The sequence below is a fragment of the Nothoprocta perdicaria genome, unplaced genomic scaffold, assembly GCF_003342845.1.
Source record: "Nothoprocta perdicaria isolate Ctin4 unplaced genomic scaffold, notPer1 scaffold_77, whole genome shotgun sequence".
In the NCBI taxonomy this organism is placed as follows: Eukaryota; Metazoa; Chordata; class Aves; order Tinamiformes; family Tinamidae; genus Nothoprocta; species Nothoprocta perdicaria.
The window spans coordinates 692,340-718,480 of NW_020456054.1; the positions used below are offsets into that span (position 1 = coordinate 692,340).

The 26,141-nt window shown below is 39.7% G+C and overlaps 1 protein-coding gene across 1 annotated transcript; it reads right to left on the minus strand.

Moving 5' to 3' along the window:
* Window positions 1-199: 199 nt before the first annotated feature.
* On the minus strand, window positions 200-25,003 carry DPYS (dihydropyrimidinase). Its single transcript, XM_026051607.1, has 10 exons — window positions 24,634-25,003; window positions 20,719-20,877; window positions 19,869-20,048; window positions 19,004-19,193; window positions 14,829-14,985; window positions 13,693-13,834; window positions 12,642-12,784; window positions 3,322-3,529; window positions 1,781-1,886; window positions 200-288 (listed from the first exon to the last, which is right to left on the minus strand). The coding sequence occupies exons 1-9, from the start codon at window positions 24,901-24,903 to the stop codon at window positions 1,815-1,817; spliced, it is 1,521 nt and encodes a 506-aa protein (XP_025907392.1). The 5' UTR covers window positions 24,904-25,003; the 3' UTR covers window positions 200-288; window positions 1,781-1,814.
* Window positions 25,004-26,141: the final 1,138 nt, after the last annotated feature.

Below are 26,141 nucleotides of genomic sequence, written 5' to 3' on the forward strand. Positions count from 1 at the left end.
AAACCTACCTACTTCTAAGAACCTGCAGAGCTGCTGCTACATTATATTTCTAATTATTATTTTAAAATTATTATTATTACTCTATTTTCTTAAAATATTTTCCAAATCCTAATAAGATATTCTTTTAAACAGAAACTTCTGTGACAACTTTCAAGCAGGAAGCCTCATAATGTTTATTGGTTACTGTTGTCTCACGCTGGCTCTTGCAAAGTGGATTGTGGATCAACTGCTTGTTGGAAGCAGCCTGCATGCTTCAGTGGGGAGAGCGGGGTTTTCATTGGCTTTTATCTGCACAGAAGAGAAAGACAATGTGATATAATCTTTCAAAAGAAAATCTCTCCTTTCCAATGTGACTCATAGAGGTAATAACAGAGGAAGAGTGCTAAGAGACAGAAAATAATGAATATTGTTCCCTCCTGTATTGTAGCTTTGGTCCTTAGTCTTCTCTAATACAAAAGTTTTTTCCTTGTGACAGAGGAAAACAAATAGCACGCTGCACTTTGTTACTGCTACTGATGCTCTGAATGAGGTTCCTTGTGAGGGAGATTTGAAAGAAAAATACAACAAAATGTAAAAAAGCTAACTCAYCCTCCCACTTTTTCAGTTTTGTTCCTGTCCTTGTATTAATTAGTACTCAGAATAGCCCTATTTCATGTGAAGGGAAAACTGGAACTTCACATCTATCCATTGAGAAACTGTTTCYATATGTGCACCCTGAAACTGCTGCCCACTGACCTGTCCGGCTCATACTAATTAATTCCTCTGATTGATTAGTAGACAAACTCTCCAGCTGCAGCTGGTATACAGCAGCGGCATATCTCAGTTATGCTTGCCTATCTCTTAAATACTTTTACTTTTAAATATTTTTTACTCTTAAATACTTTTATTTTCTGCTAAAGCATTTCTCCCTCCCACTTGCCAGGCAGCTACAGGTGAGGTGCTTTTCCCTAGCTGTCTTATCCTGTTCTCACGTTGCACTGTGCTGATGCTTGCTGCATTCTTCTGAGAGACAGTCCAAGTSAGGAACCCAACAGAAAACTAATCCAGAGAAAGGGAAGTCAATTCCTTTCCACTGAGTTAGCAAAAAMCAGCTCACAGTAGGATCTCCTGAGCACCAGAACTGATACAAGATGAGGGAGCAGCTCTATCCAGGTTACACAGTGGGAACACTGAAGAAGAGGCAAGATGCCAGGGCATCTTTTCCCCTTTACCAACATGAACCTAACATAAGCACAGACATCTGTTAGACCACTGGAATAAGCTGTAGCACCTCTGCTGCATCAAGACAACTGTTTCCCTTCTAAGATTTATGTGCTTGATTCAAACWGCACAAGTGGAAAGTTACTGCCCATAAAGACAGGAACATTAGTGAATTTAATTGTTTTATATCAAGTAGTTTGGCATGTAATTTTGCAAGAAAATTAAAATCATTTATATTTTGTTTGTACTCCTGATCTTGGCAAAGAGGTATGTTAACTGAGTTCAGCTTTTCCACAGGCCTTCATAACTATATCTTATTCTAACGGCAATACTCCTTTTGATTCTCTCAACAGAACTTTTTTCAGTGTGTCTTCAACCAGAAAGAGGCCCTCCATATGTGGGCTGCTGCACGTTTTCATCAAATTTAAAGATACCTAGACAATTCACTGTCCAGGAAGGCTCCTTTCAGCTGATGTGATCAGCCTGTCACACTCTCCAAGACCTGCTATACTTCTGTTTTCTTGCACTTTCAGAGAAGCATTAAGGGAAGTAGTCGTGACTAATCAAAAGAGACAGTTACCTGCAAGAGCCAAACCTTGGGAATGAGCCTATCATTATGGTGTGATGGGTGTTGCTGAGACGGCGTCTGTGTATGGTGCTCTCTTAACAGGAACAGGCTGGCAGACCTGCAACAGAGCATTTCAAGTCTTTCACTAATACTTGTCTYCCATTTGCACTTGGTAATTTGTACCATGACAATAGCAATTCTAACATATTAGGTCCATGTATTTTATGCTTCACAACATTTTCATCAACTCTCTGTCTTGAAAATATCCCTTATRCTGGGATTGAACTATCCACGTCTCAGCTTTTCAGGGTAGCTTAATCAATCAGCACTGTAACAAAGCAATTCTAAAATATTTTTTTCAGAAGAGACTGACCATGCTCTACCTCAGGTTTTTGCTTCGTCTCACTTTCTTAGCCTAAACAGAGCATGGAGTGTCAAGAAAATCTTGAGCTTATGGCACAAACATTAGRATACACTAGAACATGATCATAGATCAGCTAGTCTGCAGTATTTGACAGCTTCTTTACATGTTTTYAACCTTGGTTACTCTGAGATATCCCAGGGGAGAACAGATACTGAGCAGATGAACTGGAGCAGCTCCYCTGAAGAGCTGACTCACTGCACGCTCCTGCTCTAAGACTGCCCTGCTTTAGGTGCTCACCTTTAGCAGTGRTGCTCTTAAAACCAGCAAAGAGATGTTAATGACAGTGATGAAACAAAGTGAATTCTGCCTTGTGTCCACCATCTGAAGCACTGAATCATCATTTAATAACCACAGCATTTTCTTACATGTAAAGGGAATGACCCAAAGTTTTCCTGATGTAACTTCATTATGTATCTCTTTTCAATAGCTAGTTTCTCTTACCATTACAAGGCGTTTATTTTACAATAAAAGCCAAAGGGACCTTAATAAAAGCCAAAGGGACCAATAGCCKGGGTGCTTTCAAAAGTCCCATGCACTATAAGCAATGCTAGGGCATCAGAACATTTTTYGTAAGTAAGTGCTGCATGGTACGTAAGCAATGAAAATTCAGTTTGAATGTGTTTTGCAAAGTTCCTCATAACTAACTTGAGCAATGCTCTCTCTCTATCTTGTTCCAGCAAGGCAGTATGTACATTCTTTTAACACTTTCTTGCAGGAACAGAGCCAAGTGTTCAACATTGCCTGTGGCTTATCCCCAAATCCTTAAAAGAGATGGAAGAGTCTCTGTGTTTTCCCAGTAAAATCAGTGGTGAAATGTAGCAGATATTCGGATCATCTGTGATCAAAGGAGTTTGGCTGCTCTTATTGAAAGTGGTGCTAGTTTACTTTTAAAAAAACCCAGACTTGGTTTACAAGTTGCACAGACTTCCCTAAGAGCAGGAACTATGCTATTTTTTATGTAAGATGAAGAACAATAAAAATAAAATCAGCCTTTAGATTCATTTCCTTCCACCTTGGAACATTTTGATTAGCAAGAGAAATAACTACTGAATCCCCAAACTTCTCTTCCCAAGAGCTAGCTGTCCTCATGTTATATAAAGCATTACAGAGATTTATTAGTTTAATTAACCTGATCCCGCTGCCTGATTCGTTTGTAGACATATGGAGGGAATGGTGGACGGGAGACATATTTGCCTTCTCCTGCTGTGACATTGAAATTTCCACCTTCATAAACCACTTTGCCTCTTGAAATTGTTGCAACTGTGACTCCGTGGCAGACCATTCCTTCAAATATATTGAAGTTGTTGGCCTGGTGATGGGTCTGTGCAGATATTTTCCTGTGTTTACCAAACAAAACAGAATCCAAAATTACTGTGATCCCTGAATTTACTTTGTTATAAAAATTTGAGAAATGGATAGTGGCAGAAAATTTAGCAGCATTATTAAACTATAACATTGTACAGTACATCATGGAACAGCTGTAAAAATAGAATAGAGCATTAACATTTCATTGAACAGTAATTGCAGTTGAAAAGAATGAAGAAGGAGTCAAAAGGACAGAACTTTGCAGCCTTGAAATGCAAAATTTTCCACTAGAAAGGGCTGAGTGAAAAAAAAAAAATAAAGACAACAAAAACCAGATTTAGTTTATTTGGATTACCTCATTGCTTTCTAACTTGTTGAGCAAATATTTACACCAATAAAGTGATAAAAGGCCTCTGACTGACCATTTAGCTAGAATGACCTGAAGTTTCAAGTTTTAAAATTATGTCTGGAATATTTCAAAGTTTGAGAGACACAAATAAGACTATGAAGATAATTCCACTAGAAAAGATGATAAATTTAGGTAACTCACGTGAGTTAGATTGAACCAGTGACTGAGAGCTCAAATATCATCCTGATGTCTGTATGACAATATCATATTCTTATACATCTTTCTTCCAAAGATATTAAGCAAATTCTAATATCAGATCTCAACAGTAGTTATCTGATTTACAAGGTTATTGTGTCCAGTAGACAGTCCTTATTCTTTATGTTCACTATATAATAGTGTTATTCATAGTTATAGAATAGTTACATTCTTTATAGTCACTATGTATGTTATATTTAAGTCTTAAGTCTCTGGCAAATGACTTTTCAAATGTTGTACATAGAAAAATATTCTCAATTGGTCCACAAGAAAAACAAAACAAAACAAAACAAAACAAAACTCCACTGTTATTCAGCAAACCTTGGACAGAGAGCTTGGCGTGCATATTCATCAGTGCATCATCTTGCAGCATCATCTTGTACAATCACGGGGGAAAGAGCAAACCATGAAGTCAAACCCTCCTGTCTTACAAATATCACGGAATAAACTTATCCATGGGTATTACAGTGATACTACAAAGAGCTTTTAAACATGYTGTTGTAGTTTATTGCATTATCCATATGGGTTGAATTGGTATGTAAGTACCATTAGAGTATTAACAATCATAAAGCAATTATCTTTAGCATTCTCAAGACAGATGTCATATCTTTTTGTCCACTAGCACTGAGATACAAGGGGGAAAAAAGGCAAAAAAAAAGAAAAAAAAAAAGCAGCACTTGCAGTTAACAAAGAGAAAAATAAGCAGGATCCTTCTGGTCAGCCTGAGAGGTAAACATGCCTCCCATGTAAGTATGCCCTTCATAAGAAAAAAAAAAATAATGAAAGCTAACACTTCCGAAAGAAAAAATCCACTTGTGTAGGTAAAYCTTGCAATATGGCAAAATAAATTTCCTAGAGCTTTTCCAAACAACAATCCAGCACAGAACTCATTTAGAGCTCTTCTAATGGAACAAGCCTTAGACTGTGCTGCCCTTGCTAAAGGTGAAGTGCAGTGTCCTTGATGGCTCTTGCTAAAATACTTCTGTGATTGGGTTTAACCCTTCAACATTATCAAAGCCAACTAAAGTTTAAGCTAACAAATAAACAGCCAATTAAAACATACCCAAACAGCATGTTTGGCTCTGGTGCTTATAATTCATCAACTCTACACGACGGACAGTTTACAGCTTTCAACAGCACCTCCATGAGCCACTTTGGGATGGGCACCACTGTTTAGGGAAATTGCAGAGTTTGCTTTGAGTGTTTGAATAATATTGATCACGCAGTTCATGGCAGGAACACTTATAGCCAATTTATAATCCAACAAACCCGGACTGCCATCCTCACTGAAAGGGAATAAACAGCTGTCTTCAGCATCCTAAGTGATACCTGAGATAAGGGTTTACTCAATGTGGGAAACCAGATTCTGATCCCAAGCTTCAAAATCTGAAACGCAATATGTTGATAAAAGCGGCAAAATTCTCTAATTCTAGTTATAAATTATCTCTTGTTCCAAAAATCCAAAATTCTTGTTCCAAGAATCTCTTGTTCCAAAACCTTCCTCAAATGGAGAGSGAGGTCAGAATGATTTCTTCAAGATTTCAAAGAGCATTTTCCTCCACAAAGAGGTTACTGTATAGACATCAGGCCCTGCTTTGCTGCTGCCTGTATCAGTGTTTTCATAGACTCAGTTCAGCTGCTTTTATAMCTCTGTCTTGCAAAGAGATTTCAGACTATTTATATTAAAAATAAGGATATTTTTCTAGGACCGAAGAAGAAGACCTTTTGATGTTGTCTATTTTTAAATCTAGTTCTTCCATACAACCAGTTTATATTCTATTAGCAATTATTTTAAAGTCTAAGTGAAATTATCAGATTTTCTCTGTATKTTAGAAGATTCAGTGACAGGTAACTCTGTATTTCTTTATGATTTATGTAAAAAGTATTTTATAGACACTCCTACAATGTTATATCTAATTAAACTACAGATTGAAATTCAACACTATACAAGTGGTCAATTCATAACTTATGCCCTCAGTAAATGCTGAATTTTGTAAAGAGCTAAGGGTGATAGATTTCATCTCAAGTCAAACATAATCCAGGATCATCATAAACACATCTAGYCTCTAATATTCTGGTCCTGACCAGAGCCTAAAATGCTGAAGAGTAAATTAAAGCTGTGCAAGAAGAGAAGTTGGATGAAAGGAAACTGGTTTTGAATGTTAAGAATTTTCTTCTGCTCCTCATAATAGAGAAGAAATGAAGCTATACCAGACAAGTGAACGTAGATCTGTGAGGCTATAGAGAGCTGTAGGATCTCAACTTCCACTGCTGTGGGGATTAACACTGTAATTTTCAGAGCAGGAGACACATAAGAAGGACACGGGAAAATAAAGAAATTGATAACTTTCAATGGAAAGTGGATGCATAACTCCCATTTTCTTTAAAAATTTCAGGTGCAGAAATATGAAGGAAGTCTGTAGTCAACAGTCCTAAGGCCAATGTAGTGTTTTAACATCTCAGCAGGGGGAAGACACCAATTTTAGATTGACTTAATTAAGTGAAAACAGAAAAAAAACAGAAAAAAAGACCTGAGACATGAGCTCAAGAGAAAACAACTTCTTTGTTGACAACTACTATAGAAAACCAACTTCTGTAAGGATGGGAACTGGAGTTGTAAGCAGTTTCTGCTGGTGCTTACAGTGCAGGATCTTTAAGCTGGGGATAGAAAAAGACGGCAGTTTACTCCAGTTAAATCAGCCTTTGTGAGTAGCTTAACGTAATTCTCTGTTGCCTTTGCACTACTCATATTGTTAACAGGTTTTTCTAAATTGTATAGGAAAAATAAATCTCTGGTTTATCTTGCTGTGCTGGCCTGAGCTACCATTCATTTATACAGATAATTAAGCTGAATGTTGTTAACATTAAAGAGAGAATTTCATTTAAAAAAAAAAAGAGAGAAAAAGAGAAAAATAAGAAAGAGAAATCAAAGTCCATGTGCAAAACTKCTAGCTCTAAGACTACAAAGTGGATCATAGAGCCCCTGGTCTAGTCTATATTAAGGAATCACTATCACTGTACAAACATAGGCAGGTAAATATTAGTAAAGTTTTATTCCTACCCTTATTCCTAAAGCAGTATCCCTAAATAAGCATTGTCTTCAAGGAGCCATATGAATGAGGGGGTTTATGARCAAAATAACAGGGAAAAGCAGAGGAAGTCAAATGTTCAGGGTCTCTGTGCCAGAGTGGCTTATTTGACGGATGCAATCTTTGTTTTATCCAATCAAATCTCCTTAGATTCATCATTTAAGATGGATAGAGAATGATGACAATATTATTTTTCTGATTAATTTAAGTAACTGACTTGTTAACAATATCATCCATTTGCTCCTATCACTCACTCCAAATTGATACAAGCTGAAAGAGAAAATTGTCAGACTGTACAATGGGCAGTGGAGTGACAATAATCAGAAATTAAGCTTGCAGAAATGGCAGAAAGAGATGAAAATGCAAATGAGTGCCTTCAATGACTAAGGAAGATTTGGAAGTTGCAACTGCAGAGAAAATTATAAGGTTATATGAGGAGAAGATAAGAAAAGATTTATTTTTGTGGTTATATTTCTAAAATGTAACTGCTTTCTGAAGAAAACAGTTCACATTTTCCGAGACAGCAAGGTTCTAGGGAAACGTACATCATGGTCTCTCATAAAGGCTTATTTTGTTACAGACCATAGAAGTGGTTACAGACCATAGAAGTGTAGAGTCTCTCTCAGGGTGACCTAGAGCAACTTGTCCAAGAACCAGGTCCAGTTGGGTTTTAAATGTCTCCAAGGATGGGAACTCCACAACCTCTCTTGGCAACCTGTTCCTCTGCTGGACCACTCTCACAGTAAAAAAAAAAGTTCTTTCTTATGTCTAAAAGACTTTTTAATTTTTTGCATTTTAATTTGTGCTCATGGTACTTCCTTCTTGGTCTTCCCTCTATTTGAAACAAGAGACCTTTGGAAGAAGTCTGTGATTCATGTAACTGAGTGCACGCATATAAAGGCTTGCATTTGTGTAAAAAAAATTGAAAATGTTGGAAATGTTGGAAATGTTGGAAAATACTTGTCCTATGCCACATGTCTTACTTCATTTGCTTCATGATGTCCAGAGTAGTTATCAATATACTAAGTATTCAAAATTATGCTCATTCATCAAAACAGCAATCACAGCATTATTTTTTCTAATCTGCTGCTATAATCTTGAGTATTTTTCCTTTTCATGTTTGGAAAAATTACAAGTAGTTGCTTGGCAAGGAGTCCTTAAATGTAGTTTTTTCCCACTTAAGGAAAAAATGTAGTTTTTTCCCACTGACTACAGATGAGGCAGACACTGAACAGACTTTGTATTAAYAAATGCAAAAGATCTATCCAACAACATCAAATAAACACACACAAGAGGCATTGGTGGAATACATGCCAGCAGACAGGGGCATCCTGATTTCTCTCTGATTTAYAGCTAGTGCCTTTTTCTCCTAAAATCCATAAACAACTCTTAAAACAGAGGCCAGAAACCATATTTTTTCTAGTCATGTCCAGTGTTTGCAGGTTACTGAGTAAAATGTCTCTGTGGCCAGGGCTGTGGCCAGGGCTGGGGCTCTCCCTGCTGCTCTCAGCAGTGAATCCAGCTCCATCCACATGCATTGGGCAAGAACAGGATCCAATCTACCTCAACACTCAGAAGCACCTAGCTAACTCATCGCCTATCCTTGGCAAGTGGAAAAAAACTGATAGAGAGTCTTCCCAGGTGGCACAGTTGTTGTAATGAACTGCTTTGATCATTTAATTGGAATTAGATGCATAAATTCCATCCATTTTTTTTTTCTTTAATCCCTAAGGGTGTTTTCGTTTTGTCCTGATCTTGTCTTTGGAGCCTCATCCAGTGTTTGTTTGGAAGGCTCTGATAGGCTCCAGTGAGTTTATTAAGGCCTAATATTTGCAAGGATTTGAGCATCTCTTAGCACCATCTGACTCTGCTTTACAGCGATGCTCAGCTCTTTCCAGGGTCTGAACTGGTTGCTGCAGTATTTAGATTCCTGGCTTAGCATTTCTGAAACAAACCCCAGGGAATTTGTACTTGCTTTCAAAGAGCAGAAGGCATCAGCTATTGAGGACACTGATTTGCTGACAGGTGACATTCACTTCTACTTGCTTATTGTGCCCTCTCCTTCTCAAACAGTCTTTCCAATTGCTTTTATTTCACAGACTTGAGGCTGTTGTATTATTTTTGTGCAGTCAGTGAAAATTCTTGGTCAAAGCACAGATTAAAAATAAGAAAGTACAGTGGGTACATCCACATATGCTGCCTACATGCGTTCTCCCAAGGAGTTCTCATAAAATAATCCTGAACACACCGGCTGTGCTTGGGATGCTGTGGGTGTTGAGGTCTGCAAGAGGATTTTGGAAGCACATGACCAGCACAAAACAACAGGTTCCTTTAGTATTTTTGTATTCTCTAGAGAATACATAATGAGTATTAGGAAACTAAGAAATAGATTTCATCTGCCAGAGGAAAAGTCATACTGCTGTTTTGTTGGCTTTCAATTAACTCACAAGTCATGTTTTCTAATGCAGTTTCTAATGAATTTATGCATTAATGAGTTTTTTCCCAATACTAATTGCTTTCAGGCAGACCCACTAAAACCAGTATTAGGAAGCTCTTAAATACAATAGCAAATCTGATAATTTCATTTAGTATTTTCTGCAAGAGCCACCATCAAGTCCCATGGGAATCTGCTAGTCAGTGAAATTGGCCCTTACAGCAGAAGCCTCAGCTGAAGTGGCTGAGTGCTGGAAGTGGAACCTTGATTTTTGAYTGCTCCTGGCTTGCAGAGCTGTCCTGATGAATTTGCTAGGTTTTTGTAATCTAGAAAAGGAAAAACACTGAATGCCAAGATAGCACCCATCACATTGCTGTTGTGCAATGATGCAGGAGGGGGGAAGGCAGCTGATTTTGTAGAGAGTATTTTTTTTTTTTGTATTTTAGAGCCTCACAATCTTTTCAAATTATTTCAGTATTTTCCCTATAGATTTCCCCTGCCAGACTATAATAATCCCAGTTCTTCACAGTGATACTTCAGCATTCGTCTAAGTCTTTAAGCTGATATCATCCATCATTCTAAGATTACAGTAACACAGTATCAAGCTGGATCTGGGAAATTGTAGTTTCTGCTCTTTCAAAATTTAGATTTATACTCAATGACAACAAAGAAGTCATGCTCAAAAGAAGAGAGAAATTGCAGAAAAGGGAAACGAGACTATTTTGAAATTGCAGATCACTYCTCAGATGCAACAAAAGCACAGGAGGCTGCACCTTGTGCAATGTTTTCAATGGCTGAAGCCTGATAGGGAGATCCTTTCTTCTGCTGGACTGTTTGTGCCCTCTTCAGGATTTGCAGTGAAATGAATAAAGAAGGACTATGAGGTTTATTTATACTTACTCATGTATTTCACACAATTGTACTTGCACAGTTGCTTGTTCCCAGGAAAGCCAAAGGGATAAACAACAGAAACAGTTCCCATACCAGAAAAGACATTATTGACTGAACTTAAAATAGGCTTGCTYGGTAAGAAAATGGAGCTTCATGTTGGAAAAAAACATTTGAAGAAAAACTGCACCTTCACAGATGGAGTGGGCAAAAGGCAATGAGAGCACCCAGGAGAGTGCGAAGGGAAGCAGAAGGAATGCTTGGGAGGCAAAAGGATAAATAATTTTAGAAGATGAAATACCTTGAGAACAATGTCAAAATTCTACTGTTTTCCTAGCTTCATTTTTGCCCTGGCAGAGCAGAAGTGAGCTTGTAAAAGAACGCTTCAGTTTTTTTAATCAGAGTTCATAGCACCCCTGTCCTGAAATAGCTCGTAGCCAGTATCTCAGAATGTGCTAGCTCAGCATGCCAGAGGGCAGAGTGATCACAAACCACTCGACACCCAGCAGTGGTAGGGCTCTGTGTTTATCGGGGTTGACGTTGATGAAGCTACTTTTGCTGCTGCTGCCAGTTTTTTGAATGCTTCTGAATAGCAACCACCATGTCCTCAAGCTTTGCAACTGAACGCACAGAATACTTCTCCTGTCAYTCTCTATATTTTTGCTACTCACAAAATACTGAAGTGATGGAAAATTACMTTATCAACATTTCAGAAACCAGAAGATTAGTCAAGAATTTGTTTAAAACAAATAAAGGATTAGGGCTTTCCCCCCTCCATTTGCTTTCTGAACTTCAGATTGGCTCAGTCATGTTTCCAAGCTTTGCTCCTCAATCAGGAGAACCAGCAACTCTGTTTTTATAAAGCACAGACTGAAAAGCTAGTGCCATCTAAGAGTTGGTTACCACCCAGGCATTATGAACACCAAACACTCTCATACCTTCATCGGGGGTGGTCATGCTCTCATCACACTCTAACACCCAATAAGGCTGAGTTAGAAATTTCTTGCTTTCTTTTATCCACTTTTTAGTTGACATTGATGAAAGGATTTCCCCAAGGAGAGTCAATGCATCCCTTCAGGACAGCGGATGCTCACGTTGCTTCCAGAGCTGAGTCTGACACCAAACCACAACCTTTATAGGGCTCCTCCATAGGAGGAGCACTGGCTCATCCCATAGTCATCTCAGCAGAAAAAGACACCCTCCAATGTGAGTTGGCTCTCTGACATCCTCTGGAGGACTTCCAGGCAGTTTAGACAAGGCCAGGATAGGATCTGAAGCCAGGAGCAGACTCAGGAGGTTTAGTCCTTGAGATGTTTATAGAGCCAGAGTACAGAATTGGCTAATGATGTGAATATACCTGAAGACAGGAAGCAGCTGTAATGCACAGCATGTGCTGGATGAGTTGGAACTCAAGAAAGATGCTGCACTGCATGCCTTTTTAATATTAAATGAATCATGGCATCAAGTCATTCAGGAAAGGGATCAGCAAACCTGCCTTGCACCTGTTGTTTGTGTGACAAGCTCTATTCTAGCAACTCACTGGGCATAGGATCAGAAAGCTGCGAAATACAACCCAAGTATCTACAGCTCAAGCTGCAGAACTAAGGTCCATCCTGGCTCTTCTGCTACGCCTGTTCTAGCAGCCTTGGAGAGGACAAGAAGAGGTCAGCACTCCATGCTTTCCCCACCTGTCTGAAGGAGCCTTAAGCTCAAAGCCTAGGCTTGCAAAAGGTGTCTTTGCAGGAACATGGGCTCTTCTCCCTGCTCTTTGCAGTGGGAGGAACCTAAGCATAGCTCTGCACTCCGCAGAGTTACTCTGAAGTCTCGAAGTGGTTATTTTGAGACTCTGAAGTCTCAAAGTGGTACTGTTAGGATATCAAGCCCTAGTAGCATAATTGTAATTTTTGCACTTAGTAGCAATCCAGGAGATTTTTTTCTGTAGTCCATCTGGAGGTCAAAGATTTCCATATAYACTATTGTAAGAGACAGATAACCTGTAAATAATTCACATGAAGTACTGATAAAAAATGCTATAATCTCACTGTAGAGGCTTATTCCTGTACAAATGATTTGAGTTTCTTTTTTTCTACAGAGAGACTATTTGGAAGGAATTAGTTACTCAGACGTACCTTGTAGCCTTGGGATCCCAAATTACGATGTCAGCATCAGAACCCACAGCAATTCTCCCCTTCTTTGGGTAAAGGTTAAAGATTTTTGCTGCATTTGTGCTGGTAACAGCAACAAATCTGTTTTCATCCATTTTTCCACTGTACTGAGGAAGAGTACACAAAAGCAAAGTCACTAAATTTTAAACAAGGAATGAAGAAAAAAATGTCTGTTGTTATAAGGTCTAGAATGAGTGACAGAGTCCTCATTCTAGGACATCTTTTCTTTTAAGAGATATTATACTGAATTTAAAATGCATAATTATTTGCCTCTGATGCACATACTGCAATGTACATTCACTGAATATAATTTTCTCTTACTTCCTCATAGCAAAAGAAAAAATGAAACAACTGAAAAAATAAATTTAAAGCCAAATCCTCTGCAGAGCCAGACTTAATTCAACAGAAATCAAACTAATTTGCGGGCTTTGGGTTTATATTAAGGCATATGATAAAATGAAGTGATAAAGCATTAGAAGACGTGAATATCAAACTGGCTATAATAATGCGCACATGAAAGAATATAGGGAAGATTATAAGGGAAAGGCAAGGCACTATGTGTGATATAGGTAAGGTGATTTGCAAATCTCTTCTGCAAAAATACAGAATACAGCATTGTTCAGTAAAAATTTCAGGTCAGGTTGTATAAAAAAGACAGGCTTTAGAGTGAGGCAGGTCAGTGAAACATCACACAGTAACAGGCTGCTGCTAGCTAGCAAATTTAATGCAGTCTTCATGACCGTTGTTTGCTCAGTAGCTACACTAGCAGCAATGTTGTGCTCAGGTCAGTCTGGGAACCAAACTGACCAGAAAAGGGTTCTTTTCTGAGCTCACTTCTGCTCTGCCAGAAGGAACCAGACTGCCATGCTAACAGTGAGCAGACCAGTCTGAGAAGAGAGGCCTTTTGGTCTTTTGATTAAGGAACCTATACTGTGCTAAATACACTTCATAAAACTGAAGAGCTGATACTTTTGAGATATCCTGTTCAGCATCTGATATACAATGATATACTTACAACGCCCTTTTCCCATATAACTGACATCCTGTCTTCTACACCATTCACTCCGTTAGGGATTTTGGTGAAGTCATCCTTCCCCAGAGCTTTCTGGCATGTGTCGAAGGTGCAATTGTCAGTTGCAGTCACAGATAAGTCATCACTATGGAGAAACAAAGTTCATTGTGAAACTGAGCAGATGTGGTACCAGCCAGGAGAATCTATTAGTGGGCTGGATAGATCCAGCCATCCTTCCTACAAGAAAGAAGGCTGGTAGGCCCTGACAAATGTTCTTCAGTCTCATCCTCCAAGAGCAATATAGAGACAGCCAGTTTCTAGGGAAGCAGTTTTCAGAACTGTCTCATAGGAACTGAATACTGAAAATAACACTTTTACTTTGGCTATGACAAAGGTGTCCCACAAATGAGGGACTATCACACCTTGCCCAGAGCAAAATGTTGGTTTCCCTCATCCCAGCAATTTTAGACTGTGTCACTCCACAAACCCAACAAAATTACCCCCGATTTGCACAACTGTCAGTCAGACTGTACTCAGGCATATCTTCACAGATTTTCAGGTCAAATTCAACCTTTTGGGGAAAAGAAGTACCAGCAAAACATCCATTTTATTAGCTGKTTTGCTGTGGGTGTCTGTAGGATACTTCTGTTGCTACTTTCTTCTGAGGGAGAGATTATTAAGYAAGAGCAAAGTATACTTGCTTCCCAGGAGCAGCATAATTAGCTTTTAGGTAGCATCCACATTTCAAGTGAACAAGGGAGTTGAGAGTAAAACCCAGAACCTCTAGCTATGGCCACATTTCCTGGCCACGTATCCTGGATATGTCTAGATTTCCTCCTGACGTGCAACCCCAATGATCAYGTTTCAATTTTTGCTGCAATATTAACAAACAAGCCTTACTGATGAAAATCAGATGGAGACAGAAGGACATACGAGTTCAGAGGAACAAAATCTGAACAGATTCTAATTTCTGTAACAAAATTGGTTTTCTTCTATGCTTTCACCTTCCCTTTCTCCTTCCTGTTAATGTAACATTCTGTACTTTGAAAATCTCCAAGGCATTAACCTGTTATTATATAATCCAAATACAATTCACTGCCTTTTGGGGCATCAGCTGTCATTGTAGTTTATCTGCTTACTTGGCCAATAAGTTCATGAGAAAGTCAGGAGTAGAAGGATCTGGTCTCAGTGGAGGTCCCATGACGTATGCTGCAGCATGTGCCCAGTTTTCATGCCAGTAGTTGGTACCATCAGTGCCAAGACTAGCAGCAATAGGCTCCCCATAAACCACCTTCCCTGAGAAACATAGAGCAACAGTATCATCATCAAAGAACTTAAAAATTCTTGAGTTTTTCCTGTTCCTGATTTTTTTTTTGCTAGCAATTGCTTTAAACTTGAATCCAGTGCCTCAAATTAAACATCAACATATGGAAGAGCACAATCAATCAAGCTAAAATACAGCACCTCTGTTTGAATATTTCGCTGCTGATTTCTCAGTATATTTTTTCACAAGAACATTGTTTGGGAAAGCTTTTTAATTATATTGTTTCCAATATTATACATTATAAGGGGTTTTACACATTGTTTACTATGCATATGATTGAGATTTCAAAGGGAGCATTAATTATGTTCAAGATCTGTAAATGTCTTGGTAGCACCTATTTGATGCTCTGAAATTATTGATTATATAACACTGTAGGTTTATGTATACAGCACAGATGGTGCAAGGTGTTATTTTTAACTRTAAATCTATAATTGCAGGCAGGCTCACCAGGAAGAATAACATCACAGCAGACATAAATTCTATATAATTATATAAAATTCATCTTGCAATTCTTATAAGAGTATAAATACATCTCCAAAGTAAAAAACTGTAGATATCTTACTTTTGATCATAAATTTCAATTTTTATTCTTTAATTCTTTGCTGCTTAGTACTCCAGATTTATTAGAAGAGGACCCCAAGCCAGACCAGCTATTAGCCTTTAGTTAGAATTAGCAGATTTTAACTATTTCCTGCTCCTAGGAAACATGGATCTGAAAATCCTCAGAACAACTGGAAGATGAAACAAAGGGTCTCACTCCCTGAAGACGTGGTCTGCCTGCTTTGCTGATCTGTAGCCCATGGGCTGTAAGACCTTGATGGTCACCAATAAAAACAGTGAGCTGAGATTCCGCAAACCCACTCATTGGATTCCTGCTGTAGGTTGAAGGCAGCTCCTGCTGGGTCCTAGTATGAGGTATCAGCATCCCCTGCCCTCTGCAGAGAGTGGGTATCTCTCTACAGGTCCCACATTTCACTTCACAAGCCAAGGATGGTTTTACTAGAAAGATCTGTAAATTCCCCTAGAAAGAGCTCATCYTGTTACTGCTACCACTACCGAGAAGATTTTTTATTACTATTGGTGCTGACTAGTGCTTGGGCCTTTTTCTGACTTTCTGAGTATGTCAGACATCCACATGTGTTGTCAGAAAACAAGACAAATCTTTGTGATTTTCTCTTTGTACACATTTTTTTGATATTTTGATTACAACTGTTGTATTTACATAGGAATTTTCTGAGGAGCTGAACTCTTCTTTTTTTTTTCTTTTTTCCAGTTGCAGTAGTAGAGGGACTCACAGACCTCAAGTCATGACATTTCTGTGGTCAGAATGTAACCTGAGCAGCTCCCTCTTTGTTCCCATGAGYTGGAAGGACACAAGCCATTTCCTCGAGTGGCTTTGACTCTGAGCACTGCAGCTTCAACAGACTGCACTGGGACACCTCTGCTGAATTTGCATTTTCCTTTTGCATTCGATTTGGACAGTGACTCACCAGACTGAATAGTGTGATAATATTAAGTTTCTGCTGCATTAAGGCTCTTCTAGTGAACTTAAAGTTCACTGCCTATAGGCGTAAAACTGGAGGAATGAAGTAATAAATCAGATCTTCCCATTTGTTATGTTTCCCTGAATTCCAAGAAAAAAATAGTAAGTAGAAAATGTTCTATTGTTTGAAAGCTGAGATGATGGTTGTTATTCCTGGAGATCAGAGATGACACAGATAATGGATTTTGGCATGGAGGGAAGGAGAAGGAAGGAAGGTCACTTACATTTCCCCTAAAATTTGCTTTTTCTAATATAAGAAATAGCATCCACTTATTGTCCATATATTTGTGCTTTAGCCTTTAGGGTGTGAGCCAGAGTTCACTACAGCCAACAGAAATGCCTACAGCCATCAGCAAGCTCTGGATCAGCCCTTCAGTCTCCAGCTACACTATGACTTTTTACCTTCCTTAGCTAAATGAGGTGCAAAGCAGCACTGGGCTCTCACTTACATTTGTGACAAGAAAAATGGCCCTCTCATGCAGTTCTAGGAGCAGCACTTCAGCTCTGATGGTGGACTATGACCCAGAAAATAGAGACTTTTGCCCTTGGTGATAGAATGGAAAGGGATATCAATCTTCTTCTGACACAGGCATGGAGCGAGAGGCATCCGCACACTCTATATTGAGTGCTTAGGAAGGACCAAAACTAACTCAGAATTGCAAATACCAGGAAGTGAATATCAAATGATGGAAAAATAATCTTGAGTAATGATGAATAAATGATATTAGTGTGGATATGCAAAATCCTTGAAAGCCTTACTGTATTCAAAAAAAAAATCTTTCATATTGGAATAGTTTTAACCTGTCTGAGTAACTGTCTTTCAACAAAATGTTTGGAGCTTATCATCTCGTCGATGAAATACTCTGAGAATTTAGGCTTTTTTTGTCTAGGTGTACTTGTTTTGTATTCTCCCTTTGAATTGAATTGAATAATAAAAAGCAAGTTAACTGAAACTAACAGCAAATTTTTAGTTGCCAGAATTTACAAAGATGAGTCTAATTAAAAATTATAACTAATGTACCTATCTTTGCATATATCAGCTATCTTTGGAAATCCCATAATCAGGCTTTGATTTCTGACTCCTGAAAAGTATACAAATGGAAATCAAGATATTATATTCTGTGGTATGTAAAGTTAAGAAATGATGATTCTGACTGCACAAATCCTGGAGGCTATAAAATTCAATTTGCATCACAATAAGAGTAAGATGTGCCAATCTTTTTTTTTTACACATTGAAGAAACATAGTTTTATCAAGTTAGTTATCATATTGACACTGCAGACAGCTCATACAACACATGCTAACAATATTTCACAGTATTTACTATGAACATAGATTTCTGTACGTGTTACAAAATATCATCTCCTATCTTAGACCTTTTATATTCACAGTCAGTGTTTCATCCTCAATCTAGATATTTTAACTGTCATTACAGCTTATCATAGCTGAYGCTGACACTTCACCCCTCAATGTAAAAGTGTTCTCTGATGGATCCACTTTACCAGCAGCAGTGTCATCTAGTGGAGAAAACTAATATAGCACAGTACCAAAAATCTGCTCCTGAACAGATTCCTAGCTTCCTTTAAGAACTTGTAGAAGAGGCATATTAGAAGTTATAATCAATATATTTTGCCATGAGCCAGAGCGGATGAATACAGGCTGAGAAGTGAAAAGATAACAGGGACAAATAATTCATTTAAGAATTAGACCCTCCATATCAGAGCTTTTGTCCTGCTTCTTCTACTTATGTAATATCCATTCACAGTGCTGTTGCACCAAGTACAGCTCCGGGGCAATTTACAGATGAGGCTGTAAATCAACCTCAGTCCCTATAGCCTGCAGACTTCTTTTAATTTGCCCAATAGATGGTCCCAGGACTAGGCTCCCTTGGCAGGACAGAACCATTTATGAGTCCTGCAGTGAATGACTGCCAAATCCTTCCTTGGAGAGGACCTGGCCTCTTGGATGCTTCCAGCATCACCGTGACTTGTAAGCGTGCGGAGACTAGGAGTTCTCAGTACGGCCCCATGTCTGTAAAGACATGGACTGGACACTGTCATAATCTTCCACATCTAAGCAGCTGGTAAAAAGTCCTACAGATGGTAACAAGGGAACAGCAGAGCATGTATTACCTTGGACTGGCGACATCATTTTTAATGCAGTAATGTTGTCCTAGCCACTACTCTTACCTTGAGGATACAGTATGAAAGAAAAGGCTGCTCAGGGCAAAAGGGGAAAGTCTCAACCCCAGTTAGTGCTCTTTCAAATTGCCTAGCTTCCCTCAGGCTCCAAAACACACATATATTCTTTAGACATCCCATTCCAAGAAACATATCCATATTCTAACTGTTACAAGGCAGAGTAGGACATGAACACTAAGTTTGCTTCTCTTTTCCTCTAACGTCCAGGCTCAAGCTTGAAAAAAGTAAGGCTATTGTAAGTATTACCTTCTCTTCGTGCATTAGTTATCACCCTTGCTGCAGATTTACTCATCACATGGACTACAAAAAGGGGGCAGTTTGTAAGATTTGCTATGGTAATTGCTCTCTGCGTAGCTTCGGCTTCCACTTCTTCAGGACGACACAGCTCATGCCCCTCAGGACCAGTAATTCCCATGGCCAGCAACTTCTTTGAACCCTAGTGAGCACGGAAAAATATATTTGGTTAAAATGCAGCTGTGGTATGCTGGATGTGCAGCCAGCCAAGTGGATTGTGCACCAGCCTTTGGAGCTGTACTGAGTAAGTGCAAGTCAGTCACAGTGCTTTTTTCTCAAGAGAATTTATCATTGCATTACCTGACATCRAAGTGATCTCAAAATAAATCCAGGTCTCAGAAGGTCTGAGTGAAGATGTTCTACTGGTTTTCAAACACAGATTGCTGCTTTTGTAAAACTTACCYGCTCTTGATATGTACAGTTGAAAGAGCTCAGTCAGTGACTGAGATGACAATACTAACCCCTCTTTGGAAAAGATGTAGTGATCCTTACTGAGCACAAAAGACACACACCTAGAGCCTCTTGGTTTTTGGCCGAGTCTTMCCCTTTTGACCTGACCCATGGTCAGACACTAAACGATGCTTTCTTTTTCAGTAATAACTCCTATTGCAACAGGATCATTTGTCTCCTGTCTAGCTGAGCCTGGGACTCCAGGTTATAATTTTTCTGGCCTATTTTTGTGATACGGACAAGACGATTTTCCTCTGCCTCCTGGAAAGTATGAGAAAAAGCATTTCCCCATCTTACAGTGACGGTATTGATGTGCTTATTGGAGTGCTCAGACTTTATGCTGATGGACAAAATGTCAAATGCCTACCTGTGCAATCAGCTCCCCATTCTCTGCATGGACTTGAGCAATCGCTCCAAGTTCCTTACACTGGGAAAAAGCTTCGTATAATTCCTCATCATTGATCATGTATAGATCTTTATAGGCCATAAACATCTTGAAGGAGTTGACACCTTTGCTTTGGACAAGACTCTTCATTTCTTCCTTCACCTGAAAGACAGCCAAGAGCTCTCACAAAACAGCACAATTTTACTTTAACTGTTAAGGATCTTGTATAACAAAATTGTAAGTGTGAACCAACAGCCAACCTGTACTTACCCACCAAACACTTACTGGGCCTCAACAGTTTAAATGAAATATTTGAAGATTGATTTATACTATTTCTGTTGCATGAAATTGCTTCTCAAAGTTTATAAATCAGCACCATGCAGTGCAGGCATTTGAGGTAYGGGCTAATTGCAGGAACAGAACACTTTTGACATAAGAGATTGAAGCAGAATTTTAATCCAGTGAAAGCTTCTTGATGTTGAAAACACTCTGCCAAGTATCACAATCACTGAGTCTAACTCAAAAGATAAAGCATGGATATTTGTACAAATTTGGCTTTCAGAATTTGATCAGTATTTCATTCCTTTGAAATACTTTTACCCCCCCCCTCCAAAATATCTATTAAACTGTACTGTTCCTTTCTTATATGCACTCTTTCATGGGATTCTCTTTTTCTGTAGAGTCTGCAAAGCCCAGCAAAACACTGGTCTGTCCCAAAGAAAGATGGAGGTTTTAGTCTAAAATTTTCTTATCTCCAAATCTTTTCTCAATTTAAAGATTTTTCTCAATCTTTTCTCAAATCTTCCTCATACGTATAAGCTCTTATGTGTACCTTGCTGCTCCACCAGGTCACCGCCACGTGCAGTGCATAATCACAACAGACTTTAGGGTCTGCCCAGCTCTTCCAAGTATCAAAGGCTTCAATAAGAGAGCTGCCTTTCTGAGGGATGGCAAAGTCGATGATCATGGTTGTGCCTCCTGCTATAGCAGCCTGAAAGTAAGAAAATTACTTTTAGCAAATCAGTGAGAGAAATAATGCACTTCTCATCCTCTCCAGTCCCCTATGCTGCCATTAATCTTAATACACTGAAAAGCTGAAGTCACTGAAAAGTTTCCTTAACTGAAGACCAAACTTGCAAAATGACTGTAGGAATTTATTTGGGTTCCTCGTTAACACTAAACATCTCAAGCAGGTACTCGGGAACAGAATGGGAAATTCCTCAAAGTAAAAACATTTCTTTGGAGAGGAGTCTGCAGCATTCACATATTACTGAGGTTCCTTAAGCAAAGTGGGATGGTAGAGGAGGAAACGCATCACAAGAAAATCATCAGCTTGAGAAATGTCCTCTCAGTTTTGGAAGAAAGTGTTCACTTGGAAACACAAGCCTGTGCATCAGGAAAACAGTAATGGACACATAACACCTTTGAGTAAGGGAAATTTACTTACCTTAAATAAAGTCTCAGAGTTTGGTGTAGTGGGAAAATCCCCAAATTCTCATCTAAAACCAAAAGGACCATAAGTATCTTAAAAGTATCTTTGCCCCTGCAGGGAATCATTTACTCCATGCACAAGTTTCCAAAAAGGATGTGATATATACATCCTGTCTGTAAATACCCGCAGATAAATAACGTTTTTTTAAAAAAGTGTGTGTTTTGAGGATTAAAAATTGCTTCCCCCCCAAGAGCTTTCCCTATACTTTATGGAAAACTGTGTACTACTTTTTCTTTCCTCTTTAAAAAACCTTCAGTGGTCACTGTCAGATCCAGCCCAGATCCTGCCTTATGCAGCAGATCCAGAAGTGTAGTTCCTTTGCTGTGGTGACTTCAATCATCTAAACTAGCCACAGCAGTTCTCAGACCAATTATGCCGACAAATATTCTTTTGCTTAAGAGTTACAGCCATATGCAGTTTATTCCATTTCAGGATCAATCAGTTTCCTCCATTGTTTCTCTAGGAGATGTTTGCTTAACTCCTCTCCCAAAGCCCATAGATCTGTCTTTATAAAGTCTTAGCCATTTTTTTTCAATCAAAAAAAATATTTTGCCTGCCACCATGCAGGGGAGAGAGTGTACATTTGGTGGGCATTACTTGGGTTGGTGCATTTTGAATACCTGCTTTCAGACAGAAATCAGGAGCAGAAGAAGAGCAAATATACTGATATAGGAATGAACAAATCATTTTCAAAAAAGCAGAAGACTGGAGAGTGACATAAACACCCATGAATACAAATTAATTTGAAATTCCCAACAAAATATTTCATCCAGGAAAAGTGTGCAAACTGTCATCTTTTTTCATTTTACATAACAGCCTTACTTGCAAAAATAGGATCTAAAATTAAAGAGTATTTGTAGGCTTGAAGAAAAAGTGTCATCGGCCCCACGCTTTCACCAAAAGCCTCTTTTCCTGTAGCATTTGTAAGTAGAGGTACTCTTTATTTATTCAACTGCACAGATGAATCTTAGCTAATCATTGCAACAAGTTTTGCAATCAGCTGACACAACTTCATTTCTTWCATCCTCTTGCTAAAATATTTGCAAGATTGTGGCCTTGTGTAAATAGCCCTGAACATTTTACACACTTTGGCCTAGGTCAGGAAAGTCCACAACACCTAACTTTTTTGCAKCTGATCACTAGATTGTATCTAGAGCCTTTTTGGGGGGGCAGCTAAATGACGTTTTGGGAGGCACAGTCTAGGTCTTGCACCTGCCCTATGCCTCCAAAGATTGGTACAAAAACCCAATATCCTACTTGAAACTACTGTCTTTTTTTTGGAAATTAGGTATCTCACCTAATTTTTCACTAAGTAGGCAATACTGAATCTATGTTAGCCTGCAGCTTTGGTTCTTTYAGAGTTGAGGAAGGCACTTTAAGAGTGAGGTCAACTATGCCTTTAGCAGACATCTTAAAAAAAAGTCATAGTTTTTGCTGTTTCTTTTAAATGTTTTCTTCTGTCAAGCAATATCCGCTTCAGATTTGAAGTCATATTTATTTTATATTTTCTGTGATCTCAAATTTCTAAATATATTGCTGAATAGCTTAGAAAATCAGTCTTCTCAAAGACATAAAGCACTAATGCAGAAAATGACAAAACTTGGCATGCTCTAAGTCACATAAATCCAGAAATATAATTCCACATTTCATTCAGTGAGGAAACATATCCTGTGATATCTGTACAACAGTAGAACAGAAGCCACTGACTTGATTTTTTTCCTATCCATTCATCAGAGAAAGCAGCTTAGCGAAGAATTGGAAGCCATGTTGGTAACTAAAATATTTCTGGAAAATATTGCCTGCCTATGGATATTGGAAAAAAAAGACATTAGCAGGGCTCACATAAAAGGAGATCTGTTGGTAGTTACTTTGTCATTTTTACCATGTAAGTGTGGAAGAGAGCAGGTATGGAGAAAAAATGTCACAATCAAATTAAAAAATCATTTCCAGCTATCGTTTCTAAAGATGGAAATTCAGTATTGTAGTCTTCCTTTTATAYTTTATCCTACGTCCGACTTGGGCATGGTATGTTTGACATAGCAGCTATTTTGCTACAGTAGAAAAGATCTTTTTTTTGTCAAAGCTAAACAGAATATTTTATTTTAATGAGTGTCAATATCTTCATTAATCATTGAGAAGAATTTTAAGATTATACTGTGTAAAAAATTTACATGCACTAGAGTACTGTCAGCAAATCTATCATGAGTTGGAGTAAGTATTGTTATTGAAAGAAATATGTAATTTAGGGATAACACACACATCATACTTCTCTCTATAATAKTCATGAGAAGATAAACCAAGCAGGAAGAGAAATTTCCTGTTCGAACAGGGTCCGTTGAAGCAGGACTGTAAACCAGAAAGGGTCTTAATAGTTGTGCAGTTACTGCATGGAGACATTTGTTAAAATAAATTGAATTGAGCTTCTTATTTTGATTATTTTCCAGAAGCAAGTTCGTATTTTGCATATCAGAAGACAGCAGTGCAATCCTTTTCCCTACAAGGGGTGCACTTTGCTTCCTCCCTTTGGGCAGGCTGCAGCTCTGCCATGAGAGGGGCAGGATGTAGAGGACAAGTGCTCCAAGGATGACCACCTTGCACAGGGCAATGCCATCAAGGGGTGACTGTGTGCAAAGGATTTCATCCTCCACAGGAAGGCAATGAAACTATTACCAAATGTAGGGAGCTCTGCATGATCAGCTTCACTATATGATGATGATGCGCTGCACAAGCGAGCAACTGATAAGTTGCTAATGCAGTTGATGTAATGAGATCAATTAAAAAGATGGGGAAAAAAATACCAGACTCTCAGGGTAAAATTGGGAAAAGTGAGATACTTTTAGAAAGTATGTTTGAACTGGGCTTTTTACTGAGAGAAACAGCAACGGCAGAAGTGAGTGATGGAAGAAAAACCTCATTGGCCCCATGCTAGCGGCGGAGAAGGGTCAGGTCAGCACAGTGGTGCTTGCAAGGCACGGAGAGTAGTTAAACTGTTGCTTTGGTTAACCTTTGCTCTGGGGAGCTCTGAGCTGGTCGTCTGCAGCAGTCAGTGACATTCAGTATTTTGACTGCCATGGGAAGCAGCTCCGCGTAACCCTTGCACCCTCACCGGGCACACTCTGCTAAGGAGCCCACATAACTGCTTGTTTTCTGTGTTTCTCATCTCTCTTGCAGAAGAAGCACTGAATGATCAGCCAGGACATTTCTTTCTGCATGCAGGCATCAGACAAGCGGACACATCCGTGAGCTCACCCTTACCTTCGTCCCCGTGTAGAAGTCATCCTTCGACCTGCTGCCCATGAAAGGGAACTGCATGTGTGTGTGCGTGTCGATACCCCCAGGCATCACCAGCTTGTTGGTTGCATCCAGCACCACGAGTCCTTCAGGTGGCTCGGGCTGCAGGTTGGTTCCGACACGACGCACCACTCCATCTTCCACGTACACGTCRGCGATCATGGAGAAGTCATCGTTCACAACTTTGCCCCCCTTGATCAACAGCCGCTGCTCTGCCACGGTTGGGGATGGCATTGGTTGTTCTTCAGGTACCTGCAAGGTCACCGGTGAGGCCTGAGCTCCCTTTCCCAAAGGCACCTTCGCCACCCACCGCTCTTCTCTGGGAGCAGCCGCTCACTTGCCAGCGGCCCCAATGCCACACGCTGCTGTTTATATAGACAAGGGGGCAATGGCCGTGGTAGTGTTGGCGGCTCCGCCTCCCACCCAGGTTCAGTCCCAGTGCCAGCCCAGCCCTTTCCCCCATGACTTTGCGTAGTAGGATCGGACTCCTGGGAGCAGCACATGGACAGCCAGCCACAATCATGGATCGTTTCAGGGAAGAGAGGGGAAGGACCGGCCATTTCACACCCCTTCCTCAGGACCCTTGCAGGGCTCCTTGCAGGGGGAAATGTGACCCGCCACGCTGCCTGAACAGAGGGTCGACTCGCCTGGGCTATGGAGGGCTGTGGTGAAGGCTGCGGGGTAGGCTGCTTTTCGGCCACGGGAGGCTTCTCGGCGGCGGTGCGGCCTCCATCAGACGACCACATGAAGATCATCTTGCGGTACGTGGTGCTCTGCTCCATGGTGCCTCCACTTCGCCCACTCCTCCTGACGGCTCCTGCTCCCCTGGATGGCTCCTGCTCCCCGCGATGGCTCCTGCTCCCTGTGAAGGCTTCCAAGGCTGTGTCCYGGTGGCGCCACCGCCTCAGAAGGGGCCATTGTGCCCACACAAACCTGGTGTTCTCCTGGGCCCCAAGCCATGCAAACAGCCTCTCTCCTCCCAGGCCTGACYGGGCCCTTCCTCCGAGGCTCAGAAACGGCAGCGCTAAGGCGAGGGCTTTCACCATGGCCATGAGCAGTCCATCCCTTTTAGAATTTACACCAGGGAAAAAGGAAAAAAAATGGAAGGGAAGTGAAATTAAGACTAGAGAGTACCCCTTCCAATCCCAGCTGCTCTGTGATAACTTTTGTTACACCCTCGGCATCTACAGACCAGCCTTCCTGGGTCCTACATGACTAAAGACTGAGGAAATTAGTGTGAAAGTAAACTGTAATTAGGAAATAAAATTTTTTTTAATAAACAAGATGCTCTGAATGTGCCCTCTTTTTTATTTCTTCTTTTCCTGATTTCGAAGGAAAAGGTCTGACTCATTTGGGAATGCTCTTGAAACTCATATCCCAACCCTTCCAAATTTCTTCCCTTTTTAAAATTGCACACCTTGTGTTTATAAATACAAGCTGCACTGCCACGTGCTGCAATGAGCAGCAGTGTG